The sequence below is a fragment of the Haliaeetus leucocephalus genome, unplaced genomic scaffold (genome assembly GCF_000737465.1).
Source record: "Haliaeetus leucocephalus isolate CR32 unplaced genomic scaffold, Haliaeetus_leucocephalus-4.0 Scaffold657, whole genome shotgun sequence".
Lineage (NCBI taxonomy): Eukaryota > Metazoa > Chordata > Aves > Accipitriformes > Accipitridae > Haliaeetus > Haliaeetus leucocephalus.
This window is the reverse complement of record NW_010973093.1, coordinates 532,711-557,499: the sequence shown is the minus strand read 5'-3', so window position 1 is coordinate 557,499 and position 24,789 is coordinate 532,711. Positions and strand designations below refer to the sequence as shown.

The 24,789-nt window shown below is 43.5% G+C and overlaps 3 protein-coding genes across 5 annotated transcripts in view; 2 read left to right on the top strand and 1 right to left on the bottom strand.

Annotated features, from left to right (window-relative positions):
- HN1 (hematological and neurological expressed 1) overlaps positions 1 to 10,514 on the top strand; it is a 10,979-nt gene extending 465 nt beyond the window's left edge. Inside the window, exons 2-5 of one of the 2 annotated variants that reach the window (XM_010579305.1) lie at positions 2,244 to 2,386; positions 3,051 to 3,148; positions 5,098 to 5,125; positions 9,523 to 10,514. In XM_010579305.1, coding sequence (XP_010577607.1) covers positions 2,244 to 2,386; positions 3,051 to 3,148; positions 5,098 to 5,125; positions 9,523 to 9,686 — 433 coding nt within the window. In that variant the 3' untranslated portion in view covers positions 9,687 to 10,514. The remainder of the gene's footprint in view (positions 1 to 2,243; positions 2,387 to 3,050; positions 3,149 to 5,097; positions 5,126 to 9,522) is intronic. The other variant, XM_010579306.1, reaches the window with a different exon arrangement.
- A 377-nt stretch (positions 10,515 to 10,891) lies between these two features.
- On the top strand, positions 10,892 to 17,541 carry NT5C (5', 3'-nucleotidase, cytosolic). Of its 2 annotated transcripts, XM_010579303.1 has the most exons (5): positions 10,892 to 11,764; positions 16,124 to 16,224; positions 16,309 to 16,369; positions 17,156 to 17,270; positions 17,358 to 17,541. In XM_010579303.1, exons 1-5 carry the CDS (start codon positions 11,498 to 11,500, stop codon positions 17,498 to 17,500), a joined length of 687 nt encoding a protein of 228 aa, XP_010577605.1. In that variant the 5' UTR covers positions 10,892 to 11,497; the 3' UTR covers positions 17,501 to 17,541. The 2 variants fall into 2 exon arrangements, with proteins under 2 accessions (XP_010577605.1, XP_010577606.1); XM_010579304.1 differs by lacking the exon at positions 17,156 to 17,270 and having other exon boundaries at positions 17,366 to 17,541.
- A 1,089-nt stretch (positions 17,542 to 18,630) lies between these two features.
- ARMC7 (armadillo repeat containing 7) lies at positions 18,631 to 20,557 on the bottom strand. The gene is made up of 3 exons (XM_010579302.1): positions 20,353 to 20,557; positions 20,128 to 20,271; positions 18,631 to 19,181 (listed from the first exon to the last, which is right to left on the bottom strand). Exons 1-3 carry the CDS (start codon positions 20,417 to 20,419, stop codon positions 18,844 to 18,846), a joined length of 549 nt encoding a protein of 182 aa, XP_010577604.1. The 5' UTR covers positions 20,420 to 20,557; the 3' UTR covers positions 18,631 to 18,843.
- Positions 20,558 to 24,789: the final 4,232 nt, after the last annotated feature.

Genomic DNA, 24,789 nt, shown 5'->3' with positions numbered 1-24,789 from the left:
GACGGGGGCTGGGAAGCGGAGGGGGTGGGGAGGGAGCCGTGGCCTGCCTCGAAACAAAGAAAACTTGGCAGGTACGTCTGGAAGAGATGCGCGGCACTCTGTCGGGCACCCACGTTTCTGCAGGAGTAACAGCTGGCTTGGAGAGGATCGTGTCGGGTTTTCAAGCTTTCGTGTTTTTTTTTTTTTTTTTTTTTTTCCCCCGTAAGGTTTTGGCCTGACAAAGCAGATGCTTCCTGTTTGCTTCTGGCTCTTTGGGGTGCATTTTAAAGCGAAAAAAAAACCCCGAGCCCTTTACAAAAGTGCTTCCTGGAGGGAGCCTGTGGATGAATTTTCAGTATACATCACTGGGTATCAGGTGCAATTTTAAGAGCAGTTTATTGCTTGAAGTGTTAAATGTGGCTTTGATTAAGCACGTTACAACATCTTGAGGCTGTGAGAGGCTTCTAATAAAATCTGTCAACCTTTAGCCAAGGTTGGCAAGAGGGATTATTCCTTTTTAACGGTTTGAGTGATGGCTTTTTTCCTTCAATTGCCTCTTCTGTTAATTTCGTTAAGACTGTCAGTGGAAAGTGTTGTGCCGTTAAGAGAGTACCGGTTTCACTGCTCTGGTAAAATAAAGGTGATCTGAGATCTGGGAGCAAGCCCTTCTTTGAACAGACTGTTCTTCAAATTAGTAAGTGTAACAGATGTAACTAGGAAAATAAACCTTGTACACGGTGACATTTCCTCTGGAAAAAGATAAGGGAGGGATTCAAGATCATTACACCATATCTCTAAATTCAGAAGGAAGACAAAGCAAGTCATAAAAACGTTCTTGGGTTTTTAAAACATACTATACAGTCTCCTGGGATCCTCCCATTAGCAGCTGAGCATTAGTAATTAGAACTTTGGAGAAGAATTTTGTAAGGAAAAGTAGTTTGCTAGTTAAGTAACACTAAATATCCATGCTACGCACCTTTGTGAATTTTTCTTGCTGTTGTGTTTTTTGAGCTCTGTAGGCTGGAGAAGTGTTTTTGTGTTGCATCTGGAATGTAATAAGCACAAAGTCTCTAAAGATCTGAATGCTTTTACTGATGGTGATATTGTAAAATGAGACATGTTCTTTGTGTTGAATTCCGAGGTTTGGTGCATTAACAAGCTGTATGCTGTTTTCTGTTGCAAAGTTTTAACTTTATTAAATTATTTGTAAAGAAGAGGAAGTGTGCACCATGCCTAGCTTGTTCTGGTCTTTATTTTGGAGCACTGGATATCTTGAAAGCCCCGTTCTGTTGGTGTACTCGCATCTCTCTGAGGGTTGTGACAGTTCTCATATGGCCTTATACATTTTTATTCTCCTGGCTTTTGTCTGGCTTCTCCAGCTAACACATCAGCCTTGAAAAGACCTCGTGCTTAAGAAAATAAGATCTGAAGGAATTTACAGTTAAAGATTTATTTTGCTGCTGTTGCTAATTTTGGTTGATTTCTGCAAGTTGGAAAGCAGACCACAATATTGCTCATGAAGTACTGAGCAGGCTTCTTTTGCGTCTGTCTAATAGAAGATTGTTAGATTTAGGTTATGTATCTGGAGCTTTGTACACGTGTCTCTCCTAATAATAGTCTAACTTAAAACTGTTTAATTGCACTTTGGAAGTCTAGTTGCATGATACGGACTTGAGGGTTTTTCTGACAAAACAAATCTAGATACTGCAGCCCCCAGTCATCAGTGATGCAACCAGCACTTTGGCTCATGCGCCAAACTTTAGTCTTTGCTATGCTGCCAGTTTGAAAATTAATGTTAGCTTTCACAAGGTTCTCTTAAAAAAGCTGAAATTTGACATGCCCACATCCTTTTTTTTTTTTTTTTTTTTTAATTGGCTCAGACTGAAGACTGGTAGCACCAGCTTTTGTTGACACCAGATGAAGCAGGGGCACAAGTACGGTGCAGGAGTATTTTATTTTTGTAGGTGTTGCTAAAGAGAAGAGTAGTGGAGATATGGTGCCTGGATTGAATGCTGGCAGGCAGCTTACCTTCCTAGTTCAAATTATGCACTGAAGACATGATGGTCTGTGTCATTTGTTAAAAGCCAATGCATAATACAGTCGTCTCGCATAGTTTCAGTTTGGACAGAATTTAGACTGTATGACTGTCCCATTACAAGAGCCAACAACCATCTCTTTGTTTTTTAGTCTCATTTTATATGTTGGAGTGCAGCTTAGTAGTGGTAATGGTACACACAAGGTTATAAAGCTGACTCTCTCTCCAGAGTGCTGCGTCCTCCTGGTGGCGGGTCCAACTTTTCCTTGGGTTTTGATGAACCGAAAGAACAACCTGTGCGAAGGAACAAAATGGCATCCAGCATCTTTGGAACTCCTGAAGAAAACCCACCTTCCTGGGCTAAATCATCGGGTAAGAACGTAGTGCTTTGTTTCCAGATATGTTGGCATGCAGTAATTCATTTTTTGTATCAGCCTGAAGCTGCTGGTGGCTCAGCGTGGAAACCAGGGTTTGCTCCCTACTTGGTAGTTTAGGGCGATAAACGATGTCTACTTGCATGGGGTTTTTTATTTCTCATTTTGAAGTGCTTCCAGAGAGGTTTTTTTATGCAAGTCTTGGGCATAGGTGTTGCAAGCAGACAATTGTATTTTGGATGCAATTTCTCCAAGTTAATCAAGTCACAGTAAGGTGAACTTGTGTCTTGGTATTTGGAGTAGCACTGATTGGTCTTGATTATTGAGAGGAAGTTTAGCTTTGTGTTGTACTTGCAGCTGGGATTAAGCTTCCATTTCTGCAGAGCACTGCCAGTATGGATGGCCTTGGGACGCTAGCTTCCATCTGTTTAAATGACACCCTCAACTGCATGAGATGCTGTTGTAAGACAGTAATTTGTGAGTTATTATCTAAAGGACCAGGACTACTTAGAATGGTAAAGCTTTAATTTAAAAAGAAAAAAAAGAAAAGAAACAAAAAAACCCTAAACACCCAACTCCCCCTGTAAATGCCAGACTATTTATGCTCTGCTTTCCCAGGAAGTTTATCTTGCAACCTAATTAGAATCAATCTTGGCTCCTAGGGACTAAGCCAGGTGAAATCAGAGATGACTGTGAATCATCTGGACCACAAAGAAGAAACTCAACTGATGCAAACTGTGGAGACTTTGTAGATCCCAAGGTCAGTACATTAAGTATGAAGAGTGTGATAATGGGACAATTCCCACTCTGTACGCTTTATCACCAATGTTCACAAAGTTGGAAGCATTGTAGGATTTGAAGCCTTATTCTTAAATCTGTTCTTTTCCTGACGGTTCTCTTTTCCATGTGATAGACTTACAGTATGTTAATGAAGGGCTGGATTTTTCTAAAAGGACCACTTTCTAGAGCTCTTAACTCTTCTTATTGATGAGACAGTAATGAAGTGGTGTGAAATCCAGCTTCAGCCATGTGTGTAATTGTGTGTTTTAACAGATTTTACAAACAGTAGTTACCTACAACAAACTCTGTCTGGATCTGACAAAGGACTTGGTTTCACATCCCAACAAGTACTTACCTCAATAGCATGAATGCTTGTTTTCTTTCTGTCACTGTTTTTAATAATACCATCAGGTGTGTTAATTTCTATATATACTGTCTACTTGGTAGCAATATGGAGCACTATTTGTAGTGTTAATGTGGGATTTCCTAGATGTATGATTACACTTAATAGGAACACCAGGATGGAAGTATAGTAATTCCTCTGAACTTAGAAAAAACAGGAACCTAGGTAGGCTGTACTTGCATAAACAAATTCTAGAGGGGAACAAAAAAAGAAACCTAGTTCTTTAAAGCTCTCCAGCTTTAGGTTTTCTGAAAAGAGCTGCATAGGTAAATCGTTGATCTCAAATGTTGTGGCAGATACCTTTTGCCTCATGGATTATAAAGAGCAAGTTTTATTTTGATAATGCGCATCCACCATCACAACCTATTTTTGTTATTAATAGGCGCTTTGAGCCATGAAACTGTTCTTTGTTGCAGAAAATGTCTTGTTACAATTTAGCAAATGTAAGTGAGATTAAATTTATAGCTGCTACCACAGAAGACAAACTCTTTAGTCTAATTCTATTTTCTACTTAATTGTATTAAATACTGTGGTTCTCAGCTTTGCAAACAGATTCTTCCAATGCAGAATACTTTAATTTTATGCATTAGTTAGAGCTACAAACAGCAGAAGCTGGAGCTAGTGTACTGTAGCCCAGTTTGAGATTTAAGACAATGTATTTGTGTGAGTTTCTGTGTGTTTATATCCTGATGACTGCAGTTACACTATGTAATTAACAATGTTTTATCTATGAAAGTTGATGAAACTTCATGCCATTGAGGAACTTTGGCTGCTGCTGGAAGACTTTCTGTATCTTTGTGTCAAGTTGCAGCCTGTGAACAGCTTCAGTATGAAAAGAATGTTTAGCTGTTTATGTGGTGACGGAAACTTTATCAGTAACATTGCAAAAAGCTGATCTCTGTTTCACAAATGAAGTTAAATATCCTGGATAGAACAAATGCTCTTGGCCTTGCTAACAGTTAAATGTTTGTTGTTGGAAAGAGTCACTTGGTAGAAAGGAGGGGACACTGAATTATTGCTAATTGTTTACAGTATAACATTCTTGTAACTACTGCTCAGCAGTTACAATGTTCTGGTTACTGTCAGTGCTGCCTAATTTAGGCTGCTGTATATAATAAAGTGTTCTTGCTGACCCATGTCCTTCAGAGTGTGGGAATAACAAGTATGCTGCGTTACAGGTTGTCAGGATTACTGCAGTAGTATCTGTCTATTTACCTAACATACTTCTAGAAGTTAAACAGCTGATGAAATTATATTAGTCACTCCATAAGAATTGGCGCTTAGAAACCCATAATATTAATCTGCAGAAATATGTATGTAGAACCCACTGTGCCACTCTGATATCTGTCCCTAAGAGCCCATTGCTGGTCTAAAAGTGCTTCATTGGGTCTGTCACTCAAAGTGTCACTAGATAGAGCAGTGTCCCCCACCACCGTGGTCGTAATGTGGAGTATTGAGTACCCTGTTGATGGAAGGGGAAAATACATTGTGAAGTGTGAGATATAATGTGTTTCTCTCTCTTCTAGGGAGGAGATGGTGGTGGTGAAACTTCTGGTGAGTAACTCCTTTGGACTCTTCTGGTAAAAGCCTTTTGCAGTTAGGCACTTTTGAAATAGAAGAGGATGTAGGATATGTAAATGGTCATGTATTAGGAGAGAGGGAGCTTGGGGTTGTCCATTGAATCCATCAAATCAATAAAGTGACCTGACTACTTCAGTGGAAGTGTGGTTATGGAATGAAATGGTGGAGTGCCTGTTAGTCATCAGCTTAAAAATGAGAACAGTCCTGTTCATTTATTTTGCCAGCAGCAGTTGGTGTTGAGATTTGTTTAAGTACTAGAAGGCAAGGTGGATACTGTATGGCTGTTCTTATAATTAAATAGTACCATCAACTTAATTGATTTTAGTTTAGCAATTTACTTCTTTCCCGTTGTCTTCTCATACAGCAAACGCTACATTCACAGAAATGATCAAACCCAGCTACTGCATCTGAAAGTGTCTGCATTAACTAGCTTCTAAGTTCCTGTTGCTTTTTAAATGCTGATTCTTGCCAAGGAAGTTCATATGCATACTGCAAATTTCATGTAAACAGAGACATTTCCCCAAGCAGCATGCATGTTAACCTTGAAGTGTTTTTTCTAGCTCTGAGGCTGGAAATCTCTCCTTTGTAAGATTCACCTTAAGAATAGCTTACTTCCTGATGAGAGGAATGTGTATGTTGACTGCATGCTTTCTAAGTGCTACTTTCAACACCTAAGAGTTGTGGGAGATCACTAAAGCCATTAGCAGTTCCATGTCCTGAAAAGACTTCTGCTGGGAGGCTGAGAGTTTTTCCAGAATGTTTTTAACTACCTCTGAGCTGTATCTGTGCCCAAATTAAGTCTTGCTTCTTTAGCAGGCTGCTTCTAATCAAACTATACAGGCTTCTTTAGTACTTCTTTCCCATGCCTGTCTGATCCTAATTAGCACTGTAGGCATTTAGAGTTTATGTCTTGAGTAGGAGGATGTGGTTTGATAATAGAAGTAAACTGATCTAAGGGCTCTGCTGCTTCTCCTGGTACTTGCTTAAACCAGCTCACCATGGGGCCAGATGAGAGCCTGTAGGCGGTGGTGAGGTGAGAAGAGATGGGATGGGAGGAAGCAGAAATAGGGCTGTCTGGGTTAGCAATAGCTGACAAACTTCTGAGTACAAAGTGATATTCCTGACTTTTAGAAAAAGTTCATGTTTTCACAGGTTTCATATTTATTGGCTTTTGGGTTGTTTCTGGTAGGTGACAGTGAAGGAAGTTCTTATCAAGTAACAAGTAAATGTTTGCTGGGAGGTGTTGGGGTTTTTTTGGGTTTGGTTTTTTTGTTGGGTTTTTTGGGGTTTTGTTTTTTTTTTTTTAAAAAAAAAAAAAGGCATTACTGGAAGGTAACTGGGATTGTCTACTGTTGTGGCCATGACTAAAAATTACATTTTTGAAGATGGTCAAGATGAAATAAAAATGACAGGCAAAAGTTTGAACATTAAACTTTCACTGATGGTACTTAGGAAGGAGTAGAAAGTTAATGCTTCCTGGAAATGGTGTCTGTGGCAGATACCTGTGAACCTTGATGGATTGTTAAATTAATTTCTACCAGTGGTAGCTTTAGGTATCATAGCTTAATGGAGCACAGAGTCTTGTTGAGCTAGCTGTGTCACTCCACCACTCAATACTCTGCTGTGTGAGATAGCAGACATGAGCTGGTGAGCATCCCACCTGTCACACGTGTGACTTTGTACTCAGTGTTGTAGACCTGTCTCTGGGTTTGAAAGGGGCTGAATGAACACACCTTCAAGTAAAAACTGTCCGCTTACAAGCTCACAGCATAACTAGATTCTTAATAGGTTTCCATCATTAAAAAAAGTTTATTCTCTTGAATTTGGAAATTATTTTCTGTATGTGACTGATTATAAAGCCCCAAGTAGGTTTCAGGTGGGGTACACCTATTTATTAATAATGCCTGTCCAGGGGAAGAAAACTTGTTCATTTTGCAGTAGTGTTCTTGCTTCCTATTTGCAAGCTGTAGTTCCTTTCTATGTGTCAAAGTTTCCAGTGGTTTGCAGTATACTCAGTAGAAAGCTGTTTAAGAGATTATACCCTTTCTGATAAGGGAAGAACTTTAACATTTGATCTGACTCTGTTGCATTTACCACTTTAGTTATTAGGTTGTCAAACTTATCTATACCTTGATTATGTGGAAAGTACTAACGTGTATATCGGCTGGCTACATGAGCCTCTAAATGCTGCAGAAACTTCTTCCAAAGTCTCCCGTGATAGTAATTCTTGTTTCTTTTGTGATTCAGTTAGCACTGTGTACTTAATGAATGTGACTAGCTAAGGAGAACTGGACAGCACTCAATTGACTGTCACCAATGACTGACTTTACATGATACACAGGAAGGTGGAGTCTGGCCTTTGGTGCACAGATCATCATCATGAGTACTGCTGAAGGCACAGACAATGGAGCATTCAGGGCTGTATGAACAGTGGGCATGGCCACAGTTGTTCTCCACTTGCTGAGTAAGCAGGCAGTGTACGCCTGAGCTACAGAAGCTTCAAGCTTAAAACTTCATATTAACCATTTTGTTCAGATGTGCCTGTGAGTTAATGAATACAGCAGAGAACTTATATTGTAGATTATTTCTGATTGCATGGAGACTATACTAAGCAGCTGGAGTTCTTTGAGATTATTGTAAGCATGGATACAGGGGGTTCAGTGGACACAAGTGGGTTTTCAGTGTTTCTGATAAAATTCTGCATCAAAGATTATTTAAAAAAAAAATAAACAGAGTTGCCACAGGATTGGAAGAAAGCTGCTCCTGTGGATAGGAAAGTAGCTAAATAGGAGGCAAAGGGTAAGGGCTTAGTGATTGCTTTTCATGTTGGAAAAATGAGCTATGGGAAGTGATGCTGGGGCTAGTTTTATTCGGTGCTCTCGTCTGTGACCTGGAAAAGGTAATGAACAGTGAAGTCTTCAATTTTGTTGGTGGTATTAGCTCTTTCAAGTAGTCAAATTGTGCTGATGGTGAGAAAATCTCACTGTCACAAGGACTCAACTAAATAAGATAGGCAGATAAAAAGGTGGCAGGATAATCTTTGTATAAGTAAGTATAAAGTAATGCATCTAGGGGGAAAAAAACCCCAACACCTAAACTGTGCCAGTCTTGTGTTCAGCTCTGTGCAGCAGTTAACTCGGGATCTGCCTTGAGTCTTATTACTGAAAGTTCTCTGAAATGCTTGGAGGTGCCAGCCAAATATTGAATGTCATCAGAGAACGGGAAATGACATAATTTTGCCTCTGTAATTCAAAATGTGGGCATATCACTGTTTGTGTATACAGTCCTTGAAATGTAAAGACCAGAAGGTTGTAGTGAAGGTAAACAAGGGGCAGAGGAAGGTGATGGGAAAGGTAAGGGGGTGCAGTAGCTGCCTTATGAGGAGAGACTAAAATGGCTGTGCCTCTTCAGTTTGAAGAGAAGGCTGGGGGAGAGGGAATACAATCAAGTTTTATTAAATCATGAAGGTGGTGGTTAAGGTGAATGTGCAGCTGTTCCCTGAATCCTCCAAACCAAGAACTAGTGATCATTAGATGAAACTAAGGGGTCTGTCAAAAACAGATGAAGTACATCTTCACAGAGCTGGTGGTGAAGCTCCACTCCCTTCACACCCCACCCCCCCTCCAAGTATCAGGGGGCTACTTGGTGCTGATATTTGGGCCTTTGGCTCATAACTGATTGTGTTACTCTATAAAAATGTGAGATGCTAATGTACTTGCTGTGCTCATTAATTAATTGTCAATGAAGCAGATACATTAGTTATTTGCTACCATGTCTAAAGTGCTTCCTGTGAAGAATTCCTTCTGTGTCCTGTCTTCACTTTTGTTCAGAAGTATTTAAAAGAGATTAAACTATCATGTGCTTTCAAGGGAATGTACTATTGGAGCCTACCCATGCATGGCTGTTCCCTAGTCTGTTCTCTGTGAAGCCTCAGAAGTGTCTGTCAGATCCTCTTCCCTCTAGTTATGAAATTGGGAATGTAGTTTAAATCTGAGCTCCTGCTCACAAGTACTGGTGCTTCTGTGTGACTCTGTTTCCAGCACCTGCTCAGACTTCGAGCTACAATTGTCATAGTCATACACTGACGAATAAGGTGTATGAGACTTAAACTGCTTGTCATTAAAAAAAAAAATTGCTGGGGTCCCCTAATAGCAGCTGAGTGAATGTGGCTCTTGAATATTTGGAACTGAACTGTAAGGCATCAGAGTGCATCTGAAAAACACTTCAGAAGGCTGAAGTCTGCCCTGCCAGCAGGTTACAGCAGCACTCTGAGTGTGTCTGTAAGCCTGGAGAAAACTTACAGGAGTTGATCTTCTGTCTAAGCCAGCAAAACATCTGGCTTTCATCATCTGCATCAAACACTTTAAAAGCTTCTTTTCTTCTAGAAAACACTGAGGCTGATGTAGAAGCTGCCCCAGGTCAGAATGAAGAAAAATCCCTGCCTGCTGCACCTGTTCCTAGCCCAGTAGCACCAGCACCTGCACCGTCCAGGAGAAATCCACCTGGTGGCAAGTCCAGCCTAGTCCTCGGTTAAACCTTTCCCTTCCTGACTGTTTTGAACTCGTGTCTGTTTCTTTCCCCCATGCTTGTGAACTGCACAACTTGAGCCTGACTGTACATCTCGAATTTCTTTCATTAAAAAGAAGCACTTTATGTACTCCATCTTTTTTTGAGATCAAGGTTTTTTTTCCACTTCTGTCCTGTGTTTCCCCCAGATCTGCTGGAAGTGACATGAGTGTTTTCTAGTGATAGACTTGAGGGAAAGCTTTATGAAGTATAGTAATGTAATTCAAAGGAGAGTAGTTTGGTTCTAAGTGTGCTTAGAGGGTTTTGGTACTGAGTTTTTTTTTTAGAACCCCTTAGCTTTACAAGGGTCTAGAATCCTGGTTAAACAGGCCAGCAAACAATCAGCAAGAGCAGTCCCTTCCTCCACATGTGGGATTTGGGGATCTAAAAGGCTTCATTGACTGCATGTGGTAAATGCCTTGTGCCCTGCTGTGCCATATAAATCATGAAGTGGTTAGTGTACACCATGCTGCCTTTAAAAAAAAAAAAATTAAAAAAATCTTGATACTGGACTACTATGAAGCAGGGTATGTGCCAAATAGAGGGCTGATGACCAGAGCCACCTGGCCTAATGCTAGGAGGGGATTTATTCAGACCTTATTCTGTAAAGGTGGAGTGGATCGTATAAATAAATAAAAATTACAGGGCATTTTTTTTACAACTGACTCAATGCTGTGCATGATCATGCTGGTGCTTGACCATGAGGTGAAAATCTCATCCTTTAAAGTGTGTGTTGTAATTTCACAAAGCTGGACTGTTGCTTAAAAGTAAATAATATAGAAATTTTGAAGCAGTGTTTCCTGTGTGGGTTTTATTTCATGGGTTTGCTTTTGCTTTGTTCTCAGTTGTTCTTGTCTCAGCCAGCCTGCCCTACTCTATTAATAGAGGTGGAACGCAGCAGAGGAGGAGACCTCTTACACCTGGCTTGAGGTCACCATCATGTGCCATCTTCCTACGAAGAAAGTGTCTGAGTTACCTCCTCATTTTTATCTTCTAGATCAGAGAAGTGTGGAATATGGCTTGATATATATAATCCGTTTTATCCAAAATACTTTTTTCTCTCAAGAAAATAGAGGAAATTAAAGTTTCTTCTCCTCATTAAAAAAAAAAATAAAAAAAATTAGGCCCTAATAAGGGAGGGGGTGGGAGGGAGACCAAACTGTGAAGCTCTACTGTCCTCAAGGGGATCTGCGCACAATAAACCAAAGCAGCGGATTTGTACAGAACCGGTGTGTCTACTGGAGAGAGTGTGCCTTTTCCACCCTCCTCCTGGACGAACCAGTGCCTAAAAATACCCTGTCTTTCCACATCAGTTTTGGAGAAGCCCTGGCCTTAGGTGCTTAACCTATAAAACTGGATTTGCTCCATGTGCTCCTCCTCTCCTACATCTGGGGGTGGCGTTCCTTAGAGCTGATAGGACATGTGGTATGGCTACGAGCTGCATGTAAATCATGCTTACCTGTTTTCTGGCCTAGGATGAGGAAAATAATCAAATTATATTTCCTTTGCAAGCCCCACAACCAGTGGAACTTGTTAATACTCGTTTACGGTTGCCGAGACTTTGGCCGAGCGAAGCTGCCTTTCTGTCCGCCCTTCTCTTTGTCTTGGTTGGAGCGCGGCAGCCGGAGCCACCCTTCACTGCAAAGGTGCCGAGAAGTCGCTCGCTCTCCTTTTCACCCTTAGCAAGTAAGCCCAGTTACCGACAGAGCCCACCCGTGTCCCCACTCGGGTGTGGGGCGAGGGGATCCCCACGGAGGAGCGCCTTCCCCGCCCAGGCTCATGCATATTGGTGCTGTGAAGGTCCGCCCTGCTCTCGCGTGTATTGGAGAGCCCGGGGGCGGTCACCGGGCACAGGCAAGCGGCATGGGCAGCGCGGCGGGCCCGCTGCGGGTGCTGGTGGACATGGACGGTGTCCTGGCCGACTTCGAGGGAGCCGTGTTGAGGGGCTTCTGCTCCCGCTTCCCCGGGGAGCCACGGGTGGAACTGGTGGCGCGGAAGGGCTTCTCGGTGCGGGAGCAGTACCGCTGTCTGCGGGAGGACTTGGGGGTAAGCGTGGCGGGCAGGGGCCGGTTGCGAAGGAGGGTTTGGGGGGAGTGGGGAGCGCTGCGGAGCGGCTGGAAAATGGGGGGGTTGCGCCTTGTTTAAAAAGCTCTTCCTGCCCTCCCTGCCTCGCCTTGTACCCTGCTGTGAGCAAAGGAAATGGCCTCTTCCTACCACTGTGGATATGCAAAGCAGAGGGGAGGGTTGGGTGGTGGTATTTTTTTTTTTTTTTAAAGAGGGTGCTACAAAGGGTTTTTTCATGATAGCAGCCTTAATTTGTATAGTAATAATTAGTGACTTCTTCCGGGAGGATTGCCAGCCCTTTACAAAGAGATGTGTGTGCGGGAGTTGGCAATGAGTGACTCTGTCATAAAACTAACTGGATGAAACTATTTGCTGAAACATCTTCAGCTTGTTCTTTATCTACTTGTAAACTGCTCTTGCTATGCAGCAATAGCAATAACTTAACCTAAAGCTCTCTGAGCACTCTGCAGGTGTTAATGTAGCTCCATAGCAGGACAAGAAATATTAATATTACATATGAGTTTTGTACAGCTAATAAAACCCCATATCTATATAATTCTCTCTGCATGCTCTGACAAAGTGCACAGTAGGTAAGTGATCTGGAACAGTATGTAAAAAGTTGGTGGTACACCCTACATCCGTGCAAATTGTTGCTATTTTTAATGTTTGCTAATGACTGAATGAATATCAGACACATTTGCAAGGCAAAATTAAACATGTGAATCCAGACTTCACACTTCCTTCTGATTACCACAGGATAGTTGAGGACTCTGTAAAAAAACAGAATGGATGCTAATCCAGGCCTGTGCCATACACCTTCCCCGGGAAGTTCATTGCTAGTTTTAAGATCCTGTACTGATCCTGTAGGTTTTTTTACCGCTAAGAAATGACAACTGACATTAATTTCCCTCCTGTTCCATAGCGAGGTACAGGGTCCTGGACCAGTGTGTCGGATGTGAGTGCTGGGTCCAGGCAGCATGTCCACAGGCTCCAAACTGACTGATCTCTAATTGATGACTATTGATGCGCAAAACTTCCTGGAACTAGGAACTTGTAAATATAGGGAGTAGGCATGATTTATTTATCCTTTTATATAAACAAACATGATTTATTGCTGAAGTGAGTATTCCTTAAGTGATCCTATTTAGGTATACTGGGACAAGAAAACTGCAGGTAATTTAAGGGGTCATGGCTTTTTGTTTGTTCTTATTTGGAAGGTCTACGATCTGATCTGTCCTGAAAGTTGTGTTCTGTTCTATTTCTGGCATTCCCATTCCCTAATTTGGTTCATGCTCATCCTGTTCCTTCCCAGACCTTAGGTGTGTCAATGGAATAACCAGATAACTGGTTTGAATCCCACAAAGATCAGCAGTGGCAGAAAGCTCTTATCTTACAGTTTGTTATTAGCCTGGCTTCCTAAGGAAATTAGGTTTATGTAGTTGTATGTCTGTCTACCTGTTTAGTAAGCTCTGGATCTCTGGGCTGGTTTAGGTACATTTGGCAGAACAATAAAGCTTTAAAGTTTTAAAGATTTGAAGCTCCTACAGGTTTTATGTAAATACTACAGCTGGTTAAAAATAGGGACCTTGTTAGTTCTGCCACAGTGGTCCAGGGCGTCTGGGATGCAGGAGAATCCCTGCAGGAGACGGTCTCTCCTTGTCCCCAGCTGCAGGAAAAGCTTCAGCAGGAACCGGCAGCCCAGACACGGAGAGTGGCTTGTCCGTCCTGTGCCAGCGGTGCACAGGGATCTGCGGGGCCGCCTGTCTGTGCAGAGAAACCCAACCTGCAGTTTGTCAGCGGCTGAAAGGAGGGGGATCAGCCTGACGCTCTTTGTGGCAGGTATCTGCTGTGTCTATCCATGAACAGCCAGTGTGTTAAGATACTATCGTGACGGGGTGTGGGAAGTACTGTGATAATGATTTCCACATTGCCCTCTTACTAAGTGTCGATGCTTTGTTAAGTCCTCAGCAGCTGCCTCTTGAAACTTGAACCATTACTTTGCTTTTTCTTTCTTTTTTGATTGTAAGTTGATCATTAATTTCACATTGTAAATCCATTTCATTTACAAAGTATTTTGCTCAAGACTTTCTTTGCTGTACTTGTCTATCTGCCCTCCTGTGTGTGTAGCAATTTTGTTGATGGGGATTTCTCTCCCAAGTGTTTAGGATGTGTTACCTGGCCCCAGACAGTTTCAAAAAAGGATTCAACATCTCCAGCAGTGGCAAAAATTTCTAGAATTATTTTTAAGTATTGCAAATGGGAAAGCTTAGGGATAGATGTAATTCCTCCAGTTTTGTATCCAAATTGTTATCTTGCTAATAAAGTTAAAAGGAAATATTCAGCAATGATGGCATGAGAATGAGGAAAGAAAATTGTTTTACTTTCCTTTTCTAGTAGCATTTGGGGGGGGCGAGAAACGGCTTTTGGTTCTAAGATTCATCAAATCAAATTTCTTTTTCCAGCAAAGCCAGACTTTTTTGTGACGTGGTGGAAACTTGCCGGTTTCTGGTGTTTTGCTGTAGGAATAAAAGAGCTTTCAGACACAAGTCCTGATTCTGTAATTGAATCTTCTTGGGAAGAGCTCCAGGGAACTGTTGCTGAGATCAGTGAGGCTTTGCGTGGAAACAGAGATCTGGGCAGATCTGATTGCCACATCTTCACCTACACTCCGTAACCTCTTCTGATTTGCATGTGAAATCAGGCAGTGCTTCCAGATTCCTGGCTGTTGATTTATGAGTATTTCTAAATTATGATAGCTGAGTGAGCACCATGATATGGGAGACTTGTTCAGTGCTGACTCCTCATTGCTGCTTAATTGAAATGGTTTTTATGTTGATGTTCCACTGGTGATATATAGAGCAAGGAGACCATCAGATGGACTATAAAGCAATCTTGTACAATTTCTAAGCAAAGGCTGCCAGCCTGCCTTTGAAGAATACTTACAGAGTAGTAAGTTTTCCAAATTGTTTGGTGGCATGTGAACATACAACTTTAATGGTCATGGAAAAATCCTAGCTCAGCACCTCTGAATTTCACTGTATGACCCCAGGGAAAGTAAGATTCACGTGTCTTAGGATAGAAGAGATATTGGAAGCTTAACCTCTCTGTTTGAGAATGGAACTTAGGCCTGGAAGTGGACTCAGCCCTTAACGCTGCTGGGACGCTGCTGCGGGCATTTTGTCATGATGGATTGTGTGATAAGGGGAGTCGTCTGCTGTGAAATGCTCTGATTTAACACAGGCCACTGAACAGTCACCAGGTAGCAATTTTTAAAAATAACTAACCAGAGATGGATTCAAACCAGTGAACTTCCTAGCAATAAAAAGTGCAAGAATGTCTTACCAGTAAGGAAGGACAGTCCTACCCAGAGGCGCAGGAATTGCCCTGGAAATACTACTTTTCCTTTTAGAGATTAAAGATGCCACCCGTTATCACCACCAAACCCAGCCCAGCTGGGCCTAGGCGGGGTGCACAGGTCAGTTCACGAAGCCAGAGGTTCTTGGGGCAGCAGAGGGATCCACCTTTACGTTTCCTGCTGCGGTCTCACACTCTTTTGACTAGACTTTGCACCAACACGTTACCACCGAGGAGCAGATGTCTGTGCTGAAGTCGAGATCTTCTCCTTTAAAAACTGTTATTTTAGTGTGTGATTGAAAATCACAGAAAGCAGCAAAGAAGTGTAGCTCTCCTGTCCTCTTCCTTCCCTCTTGCTGAGTTGTTCCGGTCTAAAAAGATTAATCCCAAGTGTGCAGGTGTGCTGACCTGGCCCCTCCACTGAGGATGGTAATTAGCATGGTCACCTTACTGCCCTTTTTCTGAAGGAAAAGAGGCCTACTAGATAATACATGTGTTTGCCCACTCATCCGTGGTAAACTCCTAAGCTATAAGCAAATTTCAGTCAAATGTGAAAGAGGAGCAGCATCCTCAAGCTTGTTCCTTTGATTTTCACAAGAGTTAGTAGAGAGAGACCTGCTGGGAAGTGGCAAGGCGTGAGCTTTCCCTGTCAGACATCAGCTAGTCGAGCTGTAGATCAGTACTGTGTTTTTGGTGCTACTCATGAAGCTGCTTGGAGAAACAAAGCCAGGTCAGGATCAGCTCTGCCTCCTTACTCCAAACAAGCCACCAGAGAGTAACTCCTCATTCTTGTATGCCTGAGCTGGATTTTTCCTGGAACCCTAAAGGTGAGAAACTTTATAATCCACTCTGGGTGTAAAGCATCACCTCACTCTCTGAAGCGCTGGCCCTTTGACAGCTGTTACACACGGGGTGACTGGGCAACTGTTTTGCACAGAGCTCAGATAAAAGCACGGGCATTGCTAACAGTCCTCCTGTCTCTTGCAGGCTAAAGTAGCCAGCGTCTATGAATCGCCTGGCTTCTTTCTAGGGTTGGATCCAATTCCAGGAGCCCTTGAAGCTATGCAGGAGATGATCCACATGCAGGAGTAAGGATGCTTTGCACTCTGCAGCCATTTTCCATTATCTTATGCATTTTCCCCTGACTGCTAATGAAGGCTGTTTCTTTTCAGCACTGAAGTCTTTATTTGCACAAGTCCCCTCCGGAAATACGAGCACTGCATTGTGGAAAAGGTGGGAGAGAATTTATTTTACTGGTTTTAATGCTTGCTATTTCATACCACCCAAGTCGGAGTCATTCATTTATAAAGACAGTAGCTGGCGCAGGCTGCCAGGCTTCCTTGCGATCCCTCTGTCTGAGAGGCAGCTGCCCAGATACAGAGCAATAGCACAGGACAGGGAATTTCGGAGTGCCATGTGATTGATGCCAGCCTTGCTGTGGGGCACGTAAGCCCTGTGCTTGTGGAGCTGGCGTGTCACACTGCTGCTCCAGCTGTGTCAGCAGGTGATAGCAAAGGAACTGTTGTAGCGTGGCCCACAGGGATGGGATATTCCCAGGGGATCCCACAATGGAGAATCCTCAACTGACAAAACCTTATTCTGTCTAATCCGGAGCCTGAGATATCCAGCTATCCTGAAAGAGGCCAATGCTGAGCTAAGAGGAGGCTATAGCATTGGAACTGGTCCTGTTTGCCACTGGCACAAGAATGGAGGGGGGGACACCTTAATCACTGGAATGACTTAGATGGGCACAATATTTGTGCTCTGGGCAAGCAGCCAGTGCCGCTCGCAAACTCGACAATGATTAGGCACGGCAAACGCAGTGCTGACTGAAGGCCATTAAACATACAGGTTACATCAGTGTCCTGGGCCACAGCCAGTCTCTGTGGCAGGGATTTGTAGACACAGACATAGGTTTACAAGGGGAAAAATTGCTGTACTAGGGCTGATCTGACTTAAGCAATGTGCAAACTGAAAGTATGGCAGAATTTTCTCCTATCTTATTTCTTGCCTCCACAGTATAAATGGGTAGAAAAACACCTGGGACCCGAGTTTGTGGAGCGGATTATTCTAACCCGAGATAAGACCGTCGTATCTGGTGACTTGCTGTTTGATGACAATGATACCATTAGAGGTTTGAAAAGCATTTGCATTGCTTGCTGCTAGCTGGGGAGGAAACCCCCCCCAGATGACTCCAGCTTTCCTCCCTTGCCCTCCTCAGGCACAGAGCTGAACCCGAGCTGGGAGCACGTCCTGTTTACCTGCTGCCACAACAGGCACGTCCAGCTGCAGGCACCACGCAGGAGGCTGCTGTCCTGGGCGGATGACTGGAAGGCCATCTTGGAAAGCAAGCGCAGGCAGTAAAGCAAAAAGGGGATGCTGTGCGCTTCCTACTGCTGGGGGAACAACCAGCTCATCCACTGACGAGAAAACCCATTCCCAGGAGGCAGTGAGCACTGTCACCTGGACAGGGGCACTACAGGGGAGTCAGTTATAGTAAGAAATGAGCTGCTGTTAGACATGCTGCAGAGCTGACTCCTCTCCAGGTTTCTGGAAGATTGCTTTGCATTCAGTTAGTTAATCGCTGTAGAGTTTTGGATGTTTGCTGTTGGTGAAGTGAACCTATAAAATACAAGCAGTTGTGGGTTGGTTGTTGGTTTGTTTTTTTTCTTGTGTGCATGTGCTTTAAACCTCACTCCTGTTTGTTTTGGGCTGACTGGGGGTGGAGGGGAAAAAAAACAGGAAGAAGTAAAGCTCTGAAACTTGAGCAGACACAGTGTGGGTGTCTGTCAGGGAGCACTGTGCTCAACAGCCAAACCCATTTAAATTTTATGTATTTAGCCACCTTGGCTTTTGGGTTGCCTTTTGCGTCATTGGCTGATAATGAAAGGAGACCCAGCTGGCTTAAATTTCTGGCCCATGTGTGTGAGTAAGAGTGGGCAAAGGCTGGGCTGCAAGTGCTGTAGAGAAATATTTATGAGCTTATACAAAACTGTTTACACAGCGTTTAAGTTAATGTTTTATTAAGAGAAGGTTTTACAAGACAGCTGTTCTCATGAGCCAGACTGCCATGAGCCCTTTTTTTAATCTTCACCTTTCTCACCAGTGGTAATGAAAGAAAAATAACTTTCCACTACCTGATTTATAGTATAGCTACAACCTGCCCTGTGTAGTGATTTACTAGCCAGGTGTCTATGCCATGATGATAGGATGGCATATTTAGTACTAAAGGGATGCAGTAAGATTGCAAACTGCCAGGGCAGGGAAACACCTTTCTTCTGCAGGAGGAATGAAGTTTATGTGGTGTTTCAAAGTTATTTGAGTTGACACTGAAGAGAGCTGCAGCAAAACCAGTCAGGAACTGGACGGGATATAAGCTGCCCAATAACCCAAGCAGAAAACCCCCTAATTGCTGGGAAGGTTATTTGTCCAAGCTGGATGCTGGGCTGCACTTGGCAACCTGCTCTCCAACAGCCATGACTTGCTTTATTTTAAATATTTGCTTGCAGTTTTAGATGTGTGCTTGGCCTGACTGACATTGTAGTGCTGCACTGTGCTCTCTATTAACTAAAATCCAGTGCTGGTATGACCAGTTTCCCTCTTTAATGTTGTTCTTGATATACCCTCCACCTGCTGAGCAGAAAGTAGAGGCCTAGGAAAACAGAGGGGGGTGTCCCTCTCAACAGCTCCACACTGTTCTGACAGCTTCAGTCCTTGGGGAGAGGAATCCCCACTGCTGTGTGTTTGCTTAGATTCCTGGCCTCTTCCACTTGCAGAGGTGTGCAGTAATCCTCCAGGAAGACGGTTGCCAAATTGCTTAGCCTTCTGCTGGCTGAGAGAGAGAAGCGAAGCATGCACTCCACCACTGGGAGAGCCGTGGTCTGCTGGCGTGACTGTGGCGTTGTCAGGTACATCAGCGTCGTGACTGCCGACATGACCGTCTCCTCATTGGAGCTGGAGAGACAGTTGATTATGGACTCTACCCCATTTGCCTCCAAGATGTAATCTTTGTTAGTTTTATCCAGGCACAGGTTGCAAAGACCGCCTGAAACAGCAAAAGAAAATGTCCAACACATGCAAGACAAACTCTTCACACCCTCATCCTTTTTCATGCTAAGATTCAAATTCATTGCTGATCCCTTTTTCTAATACAGAAATAAGCATCCAGATTATCTGTGAGATTTGGATGGAAAATTCTTAACAGCTTCCCAGGCAACGTTTTCTTGATTCTTTCCAGAGATTTTCCATCAGAACATTCCTCCTCCTGTATGTCATTAGAGGGCACTGTTACTGCTGGATATAACCTTTCGGAAAATGAAGAATTCCAGTATCACTTAACCCTAACAGAGGCTACAAGCCAGCAGTTTATTGCAGGTGTTTTAGAAAAACAGAGAACAGAGCTAACGGTACTAGCCAAGAGACAGAGAATGTTTGAGCTTGGAACTTTTAAGATGCATCCACATCCTGGTATAGCTCAGCCACAAACCTTAAAAATCAAATAATTTATTATCATCTCATGGAGTCACTCACGATTAGATCTGTCCCCTTAGCTTATGTTCAGACCATGAATAAGGCAGTTCCTCAGAGGACTTAAAAAATTTCAAGTAAGTATTCTAGAAGACTGGTTGTCAATAGCAGAATGATAACATTGGACCTGTACATTTATACATGGCAAAATTTAACCATTAATGACTGCCTCTCTATAGGAGAGATTTCATTAAGTAGTCATTCAGATAATATTTACTTACAGTCTAGGGGAAAAAGAAGTCCTTTCTAGAAAGCAGCTTTAAGCACAGCAGCTCTATTAGGGTGAAGGGGAGATGCCTGCCTCCTACCTCTCTCCCCATTCTGCTCGTTCTCCACTAAAGGAGGCCTTATCAGCATGGCGTGGGTCTGTTCTTGCAGCACAACTACCTCCCTCTCGGGGGGGGGATTAACCACCAAACCCTGGCCTGTCGGCCCCTTACGAGGCTGTTAGGTGAGGTCCTTACCAATCGCAAACTCCACGAGGGTCTCGTTGTCTTCGGCGAGCATATCGAGGAACAGATCCAGGACCTGGAGTTGCCGGAGGTACTCGTAGTTTTTGGGATCATAGGCAAAGTTGGCCAGGTTGGCCAGTACCTGCTCCTTGGCCTCTGCAACAGAGAAGCGTCAGGTGCGTGAGGAAACACGCTCAACGTGAAGAGCACCTGCGAGCAGCGGTGCCCGGGGTTTACCTGGGCTGTCTGTCACCTGGAACTCGGTGACGAGGGCCTGCAGGTACTCCAGCCGCCCCAGCTCCATCCCGGGCCCGGCAGCCGTGTGTCGCCCCAAGCTCAGCGGCTAAACCCCCGGCGCCCGTGAGACACCCCGCGCTCGGCTCGGCTCGGCTCGGCTCTTCCCCTCCCACGGCAGCCCGGGGCGCGGGCAGCGCTTCCTCACGGCGAGGCCGCCCCACGGCCGCGTCCCGCGGGGTGGAGACGAGCCAGCGGCGGCAGCACCAGGGGCCCGGCGGGCGCCATCTTGTGGGCGTGGCGCGGCCGAGCGTTGCTCTCCTCAGGCGGGGGCGGCTCCTCCTCCTTCTCCTCCTTCTTTCTCCTCCTCGGCCGGCGGCTCCTGGTGTGCGGGCCCCCGGGGTCGGTGCCGGGAGGCGGTCGCAGATGGAAAGGCAGTCCGCTGCCCAGCGGGTTGTGGGGCGGCAGGCGAGCGCCTTGCTGGGGTGTTTCCTTCCCCGTGGATCGTGTTAACCTGTTACCGAGGTGTGTCGAGGCGTTCGACGCTGATTTCGGTATACGGCAAAACTTTGGTATTTAAACGCTTTGCTCTGGAAAGGAGCTGACCTTTCCTCGCTCACTAGTTTGTTTACTAAAGAATTTTTCACGTGTATGTATTTTTTCCCTGCTCAATTTCAATACTGCCGTCCTTCCAGGTTCTCCGGAGTTAGTCGCGGTGTTGCTTGCTCAGCGTGGATAAACCCCGAGCTGTTGCCCAGGTCATGGCTCTGCTGACCAGCTTGCTTGCCGAGGGATAGAATCATAGAATCATTTAGGTCAGAAAAGACCTTTAAGATCATCGAGTCCAACTGTTAACCCAACACCACCGTGCTCACTAAACCATGTCCTGAAGTGCCATGTCTGTGTGTTTTTTTAACACCTCCGGGGATGGTGACTCCACGACTTCCCTGGGCAGCCTGTTCCAGCTCTGGACGGAGCTGCTTGCTGGGTCTCAGCGTCCCTCGGGGTGGTGGGTGTTCGGTAGGAAGAGATGCTGAAGGAATGAAGGTTCAGTTAGTTTCAGTTCTAGTATGGGGGTTGCAACTCCTAGGTTAAAGAACGACAATGGAAAGAGATTTTTTGCCTTTTGTAAAAAGGCAGAAGGATTTAAAGCTGAGGGAACAGGTAAAAAGAGGGCACAAAACATGCGTGGTAGGATAAATTACCTGGGGAAAAAAAAATGAAGCCAAGAAGGAGCGAATTAAAACAGCAGCAGGTAATTCTACCCTGGTTGTACAATGCCCTGGTCTAAGCACAAAGCAGAGCAATTACATGATTCTGAACTAGCACAGTTCCAGTGAAACCACTATGATTATAAGTGCTGCAAGTGAATTCAATTGTGGTTCATATCATGTAAATACGTAAGGTAAAGGTACATAAACATCATAAACTGGGGAGATGGACTCTGCAGAAATATGTGTTTCTTTTATTGAAGCAATTAAATGCATGGAGGTTCTTCTGTAGATAAGGTAGGAAACAGGCTGTGAGCAGATGTTATCTTTTTATTGTCTCAAATGCAGTCAGTTTTCATATGAAGCAAATTGAACATGGACTGATTCACCAAATACGTGACATCAGTGACAAGCATGTTGGGCTGATAATCTCTCCTACCACACAGCTGGGTGTAGTAAAATGTCTGCCCATGACCACATTAAATAAGATGAGCAAAGAAGCTACACTAAATGCAGCAATGCTAAATCTTTTAACATTGCAATGGTGTGGGAAGACAGAGAATGTGAAAGTGAAGATATTTGTTTCTACCTGGTATAAAAGTTTAAGCCACACCTGTGCTAGCAACTCCAACTCAATTTTCAGATGAAGTCAGTGTATATATATCTGTATATGTGTGTATATATATGAAAATGATCAGCAAAGGTGCTACAGACTACTTCTATATTAGAATGTTTTGCTAGTGTATTAACAAATCTCTTTTAATGTATGCCTTTGTAAGTGGTAAGTGTTGACATGCTTTTAAGTCACATTTGTCATTACATAGAAAGTGAATGACTAATGTGAGAAAGTGGGAGAAGAGAAAGCAAACAGAGGAGCTAGTCAATACAAAGAGAAGTGATTAAGGATATTTGGATTGACTAATAAGGGGTGAAAACCAGTATTTAAAGAGAAAAAATATAATGACTTCTGTTTGCAAATACTACATTTGTGGTCAGTCAGTATAATTTTGCATGCACAGCAGCAGTAGGAACTTTGTCCCCTGGAGTGGTTTCATAGACAGCAGTGTTTTGAAAAGTCTGGTGCCTGTGCTGGCTGAGTTTCAGGTGATGCATCTCCAGGTCACACTATTCAGTGCGTGGCAAGAAGTAACCAGGAGAAGAGGAACAGCTGTACTTGTCTTCTTGGGAACTGTGAGCTGTGCTCTTTCTAGCCTTTGTCTTGCATTGAGTTTAATCAAAGCTGGTTAAGAGATGTGAGAAAAATTTTACATTTAATTTGTTGTGTTGGAGCTGCCTCCTGGAGGAGAATTTGATAACATCCCCTGGTTTTGTAGTCCTCAGAGATTTTCTGCAGGAGTTACAGACCGTGCTAGTACTGATTACATGACCTGCTTTGTTACCAGCTGGGTGCTTGTTGTCTTTGTGCTGACTTACTGCAGGGAGTTTGCCCTGTTCATCCAGAAAGATCACTTGGCAGTAGGCAGAGTTGGCTGTTTACTCACCCAATATTGGCTATATTGTTTAATTGTCTTAACGCTCCAAGCACTTGGTGTTTGCCGGAATAGTTAGCACAGAATGGGCTACTATAGCTGGGGTATTCACAGGTCCAGGGGCTAGTCTAGTATATAGGTAGCACACCAAAGTTTTAGAATTCAGTGAAGTTTCATTTCTAGCAGTTATGTTTCTTTTCTTGCAGTTACGAGCCAGGTCTGCAAGCAGCATGCCAAGCTCTTAATTTAAGTGACTTTGCACTTCTGAGGTGTTCTAGAGTGTGTAAGTTTACTGTGACCTTTCTTTGGGTTTTTATTAAACTTTTCGAAGAATTACATTGGCAGAGCGTCTAAGGCTTTTAAGGTCATGATCTTGCAATATTTCAGTGTTAACTCCCTGGTGAATGTTTCATTGCAGTAAGGAAAGGTGCTTGTTGCAAAAAATGCTTACCTTGCAAGGTTAATGATATTTTGAATGGACATTTATTTCTGGTCAATTTTTGTTGCTGTGCTGGTTCTCAGAGGTTTGTAACCTGGCTGAGGTATTAGTGTTTGTCCATAATTAAAGCCAGGGTTATTTTACTGTCTGTAGGTGTTAAAAAAAACTGCTTCAGGGGTGGGGGTAGTTACCTTGTGTAATGGGATGACCTTAAACTAATGAAAGGAACTTTTATTGCTTTATTTTTCTTCTGGGCCTCAAGATCCTTAAGGACTGAGTATTACTGCTCCTGTATGATAGCTCCGAGGTGGAGTATTTATTATCCTGTAGCATGCTCAGTATGCATGGTCCCTTCAATTATGCTTTACAAAGCTCCTGCTCAAGGCAGCTTGGAGTTCAGGTTGAAAAGAGGTGGGAGAAGACAGCTGTGGAACAGGAGAGGAGGGGGCTAGTTTTCTCTATTATGGGAGCTCAGACATCTTATTTACATGTGGGAACACAACCGAAAATGTTACCTCTTCTCTTTCTGAGATTTGTTTCCAACCTGTGGGTTGTGGATTACTTCTAAAGGGTCTGTGCAAAGTAACTGGGGGAGACAACGCTGTTTTCAGGCAGCTTAAATTCTGTAAGGCTGTTAGGAAGTTTTTAGTCAACAAGTGGAGAAATGTTAAAATAATGGATTTGTGAATTCATTGTTTTTCTTCCCAGAAACATCCCTCTGCCTCTGCAAGTAACTCCTAGTGACCCTGGTGTTGAGTCTGGGAGCATCAAAAAGCAGTTCTATAAAGCACTCTCCTAACTTTCCGTCCTAAATTATCTTGCACTGCTGTGCACAGCTAAGAAATAGTCAAAACAGATTTCTTTGTCATGGTGTAGGAGGAGCTGATCTCTGTGTGTCAGCTTCAGTTGGTGAGTACCTGGGGGTTTTTATCTCCCTTGTATCTTGCAAGCATTCATTAGACTATACATTTCCTTGCTTATGAGCCAGCTAGGGCTAAAGCATTGCAGATAGAGCAGTTGGCTCCACACAGGAGATGCATTCTGTTGCTCCTTCAACTAAGCTTTGTTTTCCTGTGATAAATTTTGATGGGTTGTAGCTTACACCATATCTTGCCTGTTTTGCCCAGGACATTTGTAGCAGTGGGAGGATTTGGGACGATATGACCCCATATTTCTGGAAAAAAAAACCAGAAAGGGAATGTAGAAAGGTGAACAGAATTAAAAATTAAGAATTACACACAGAAAAAATGGCAATCTGTTCTGCTGCTTAGTTGTTTTATTTGCAATAGCTGGAAGAGGT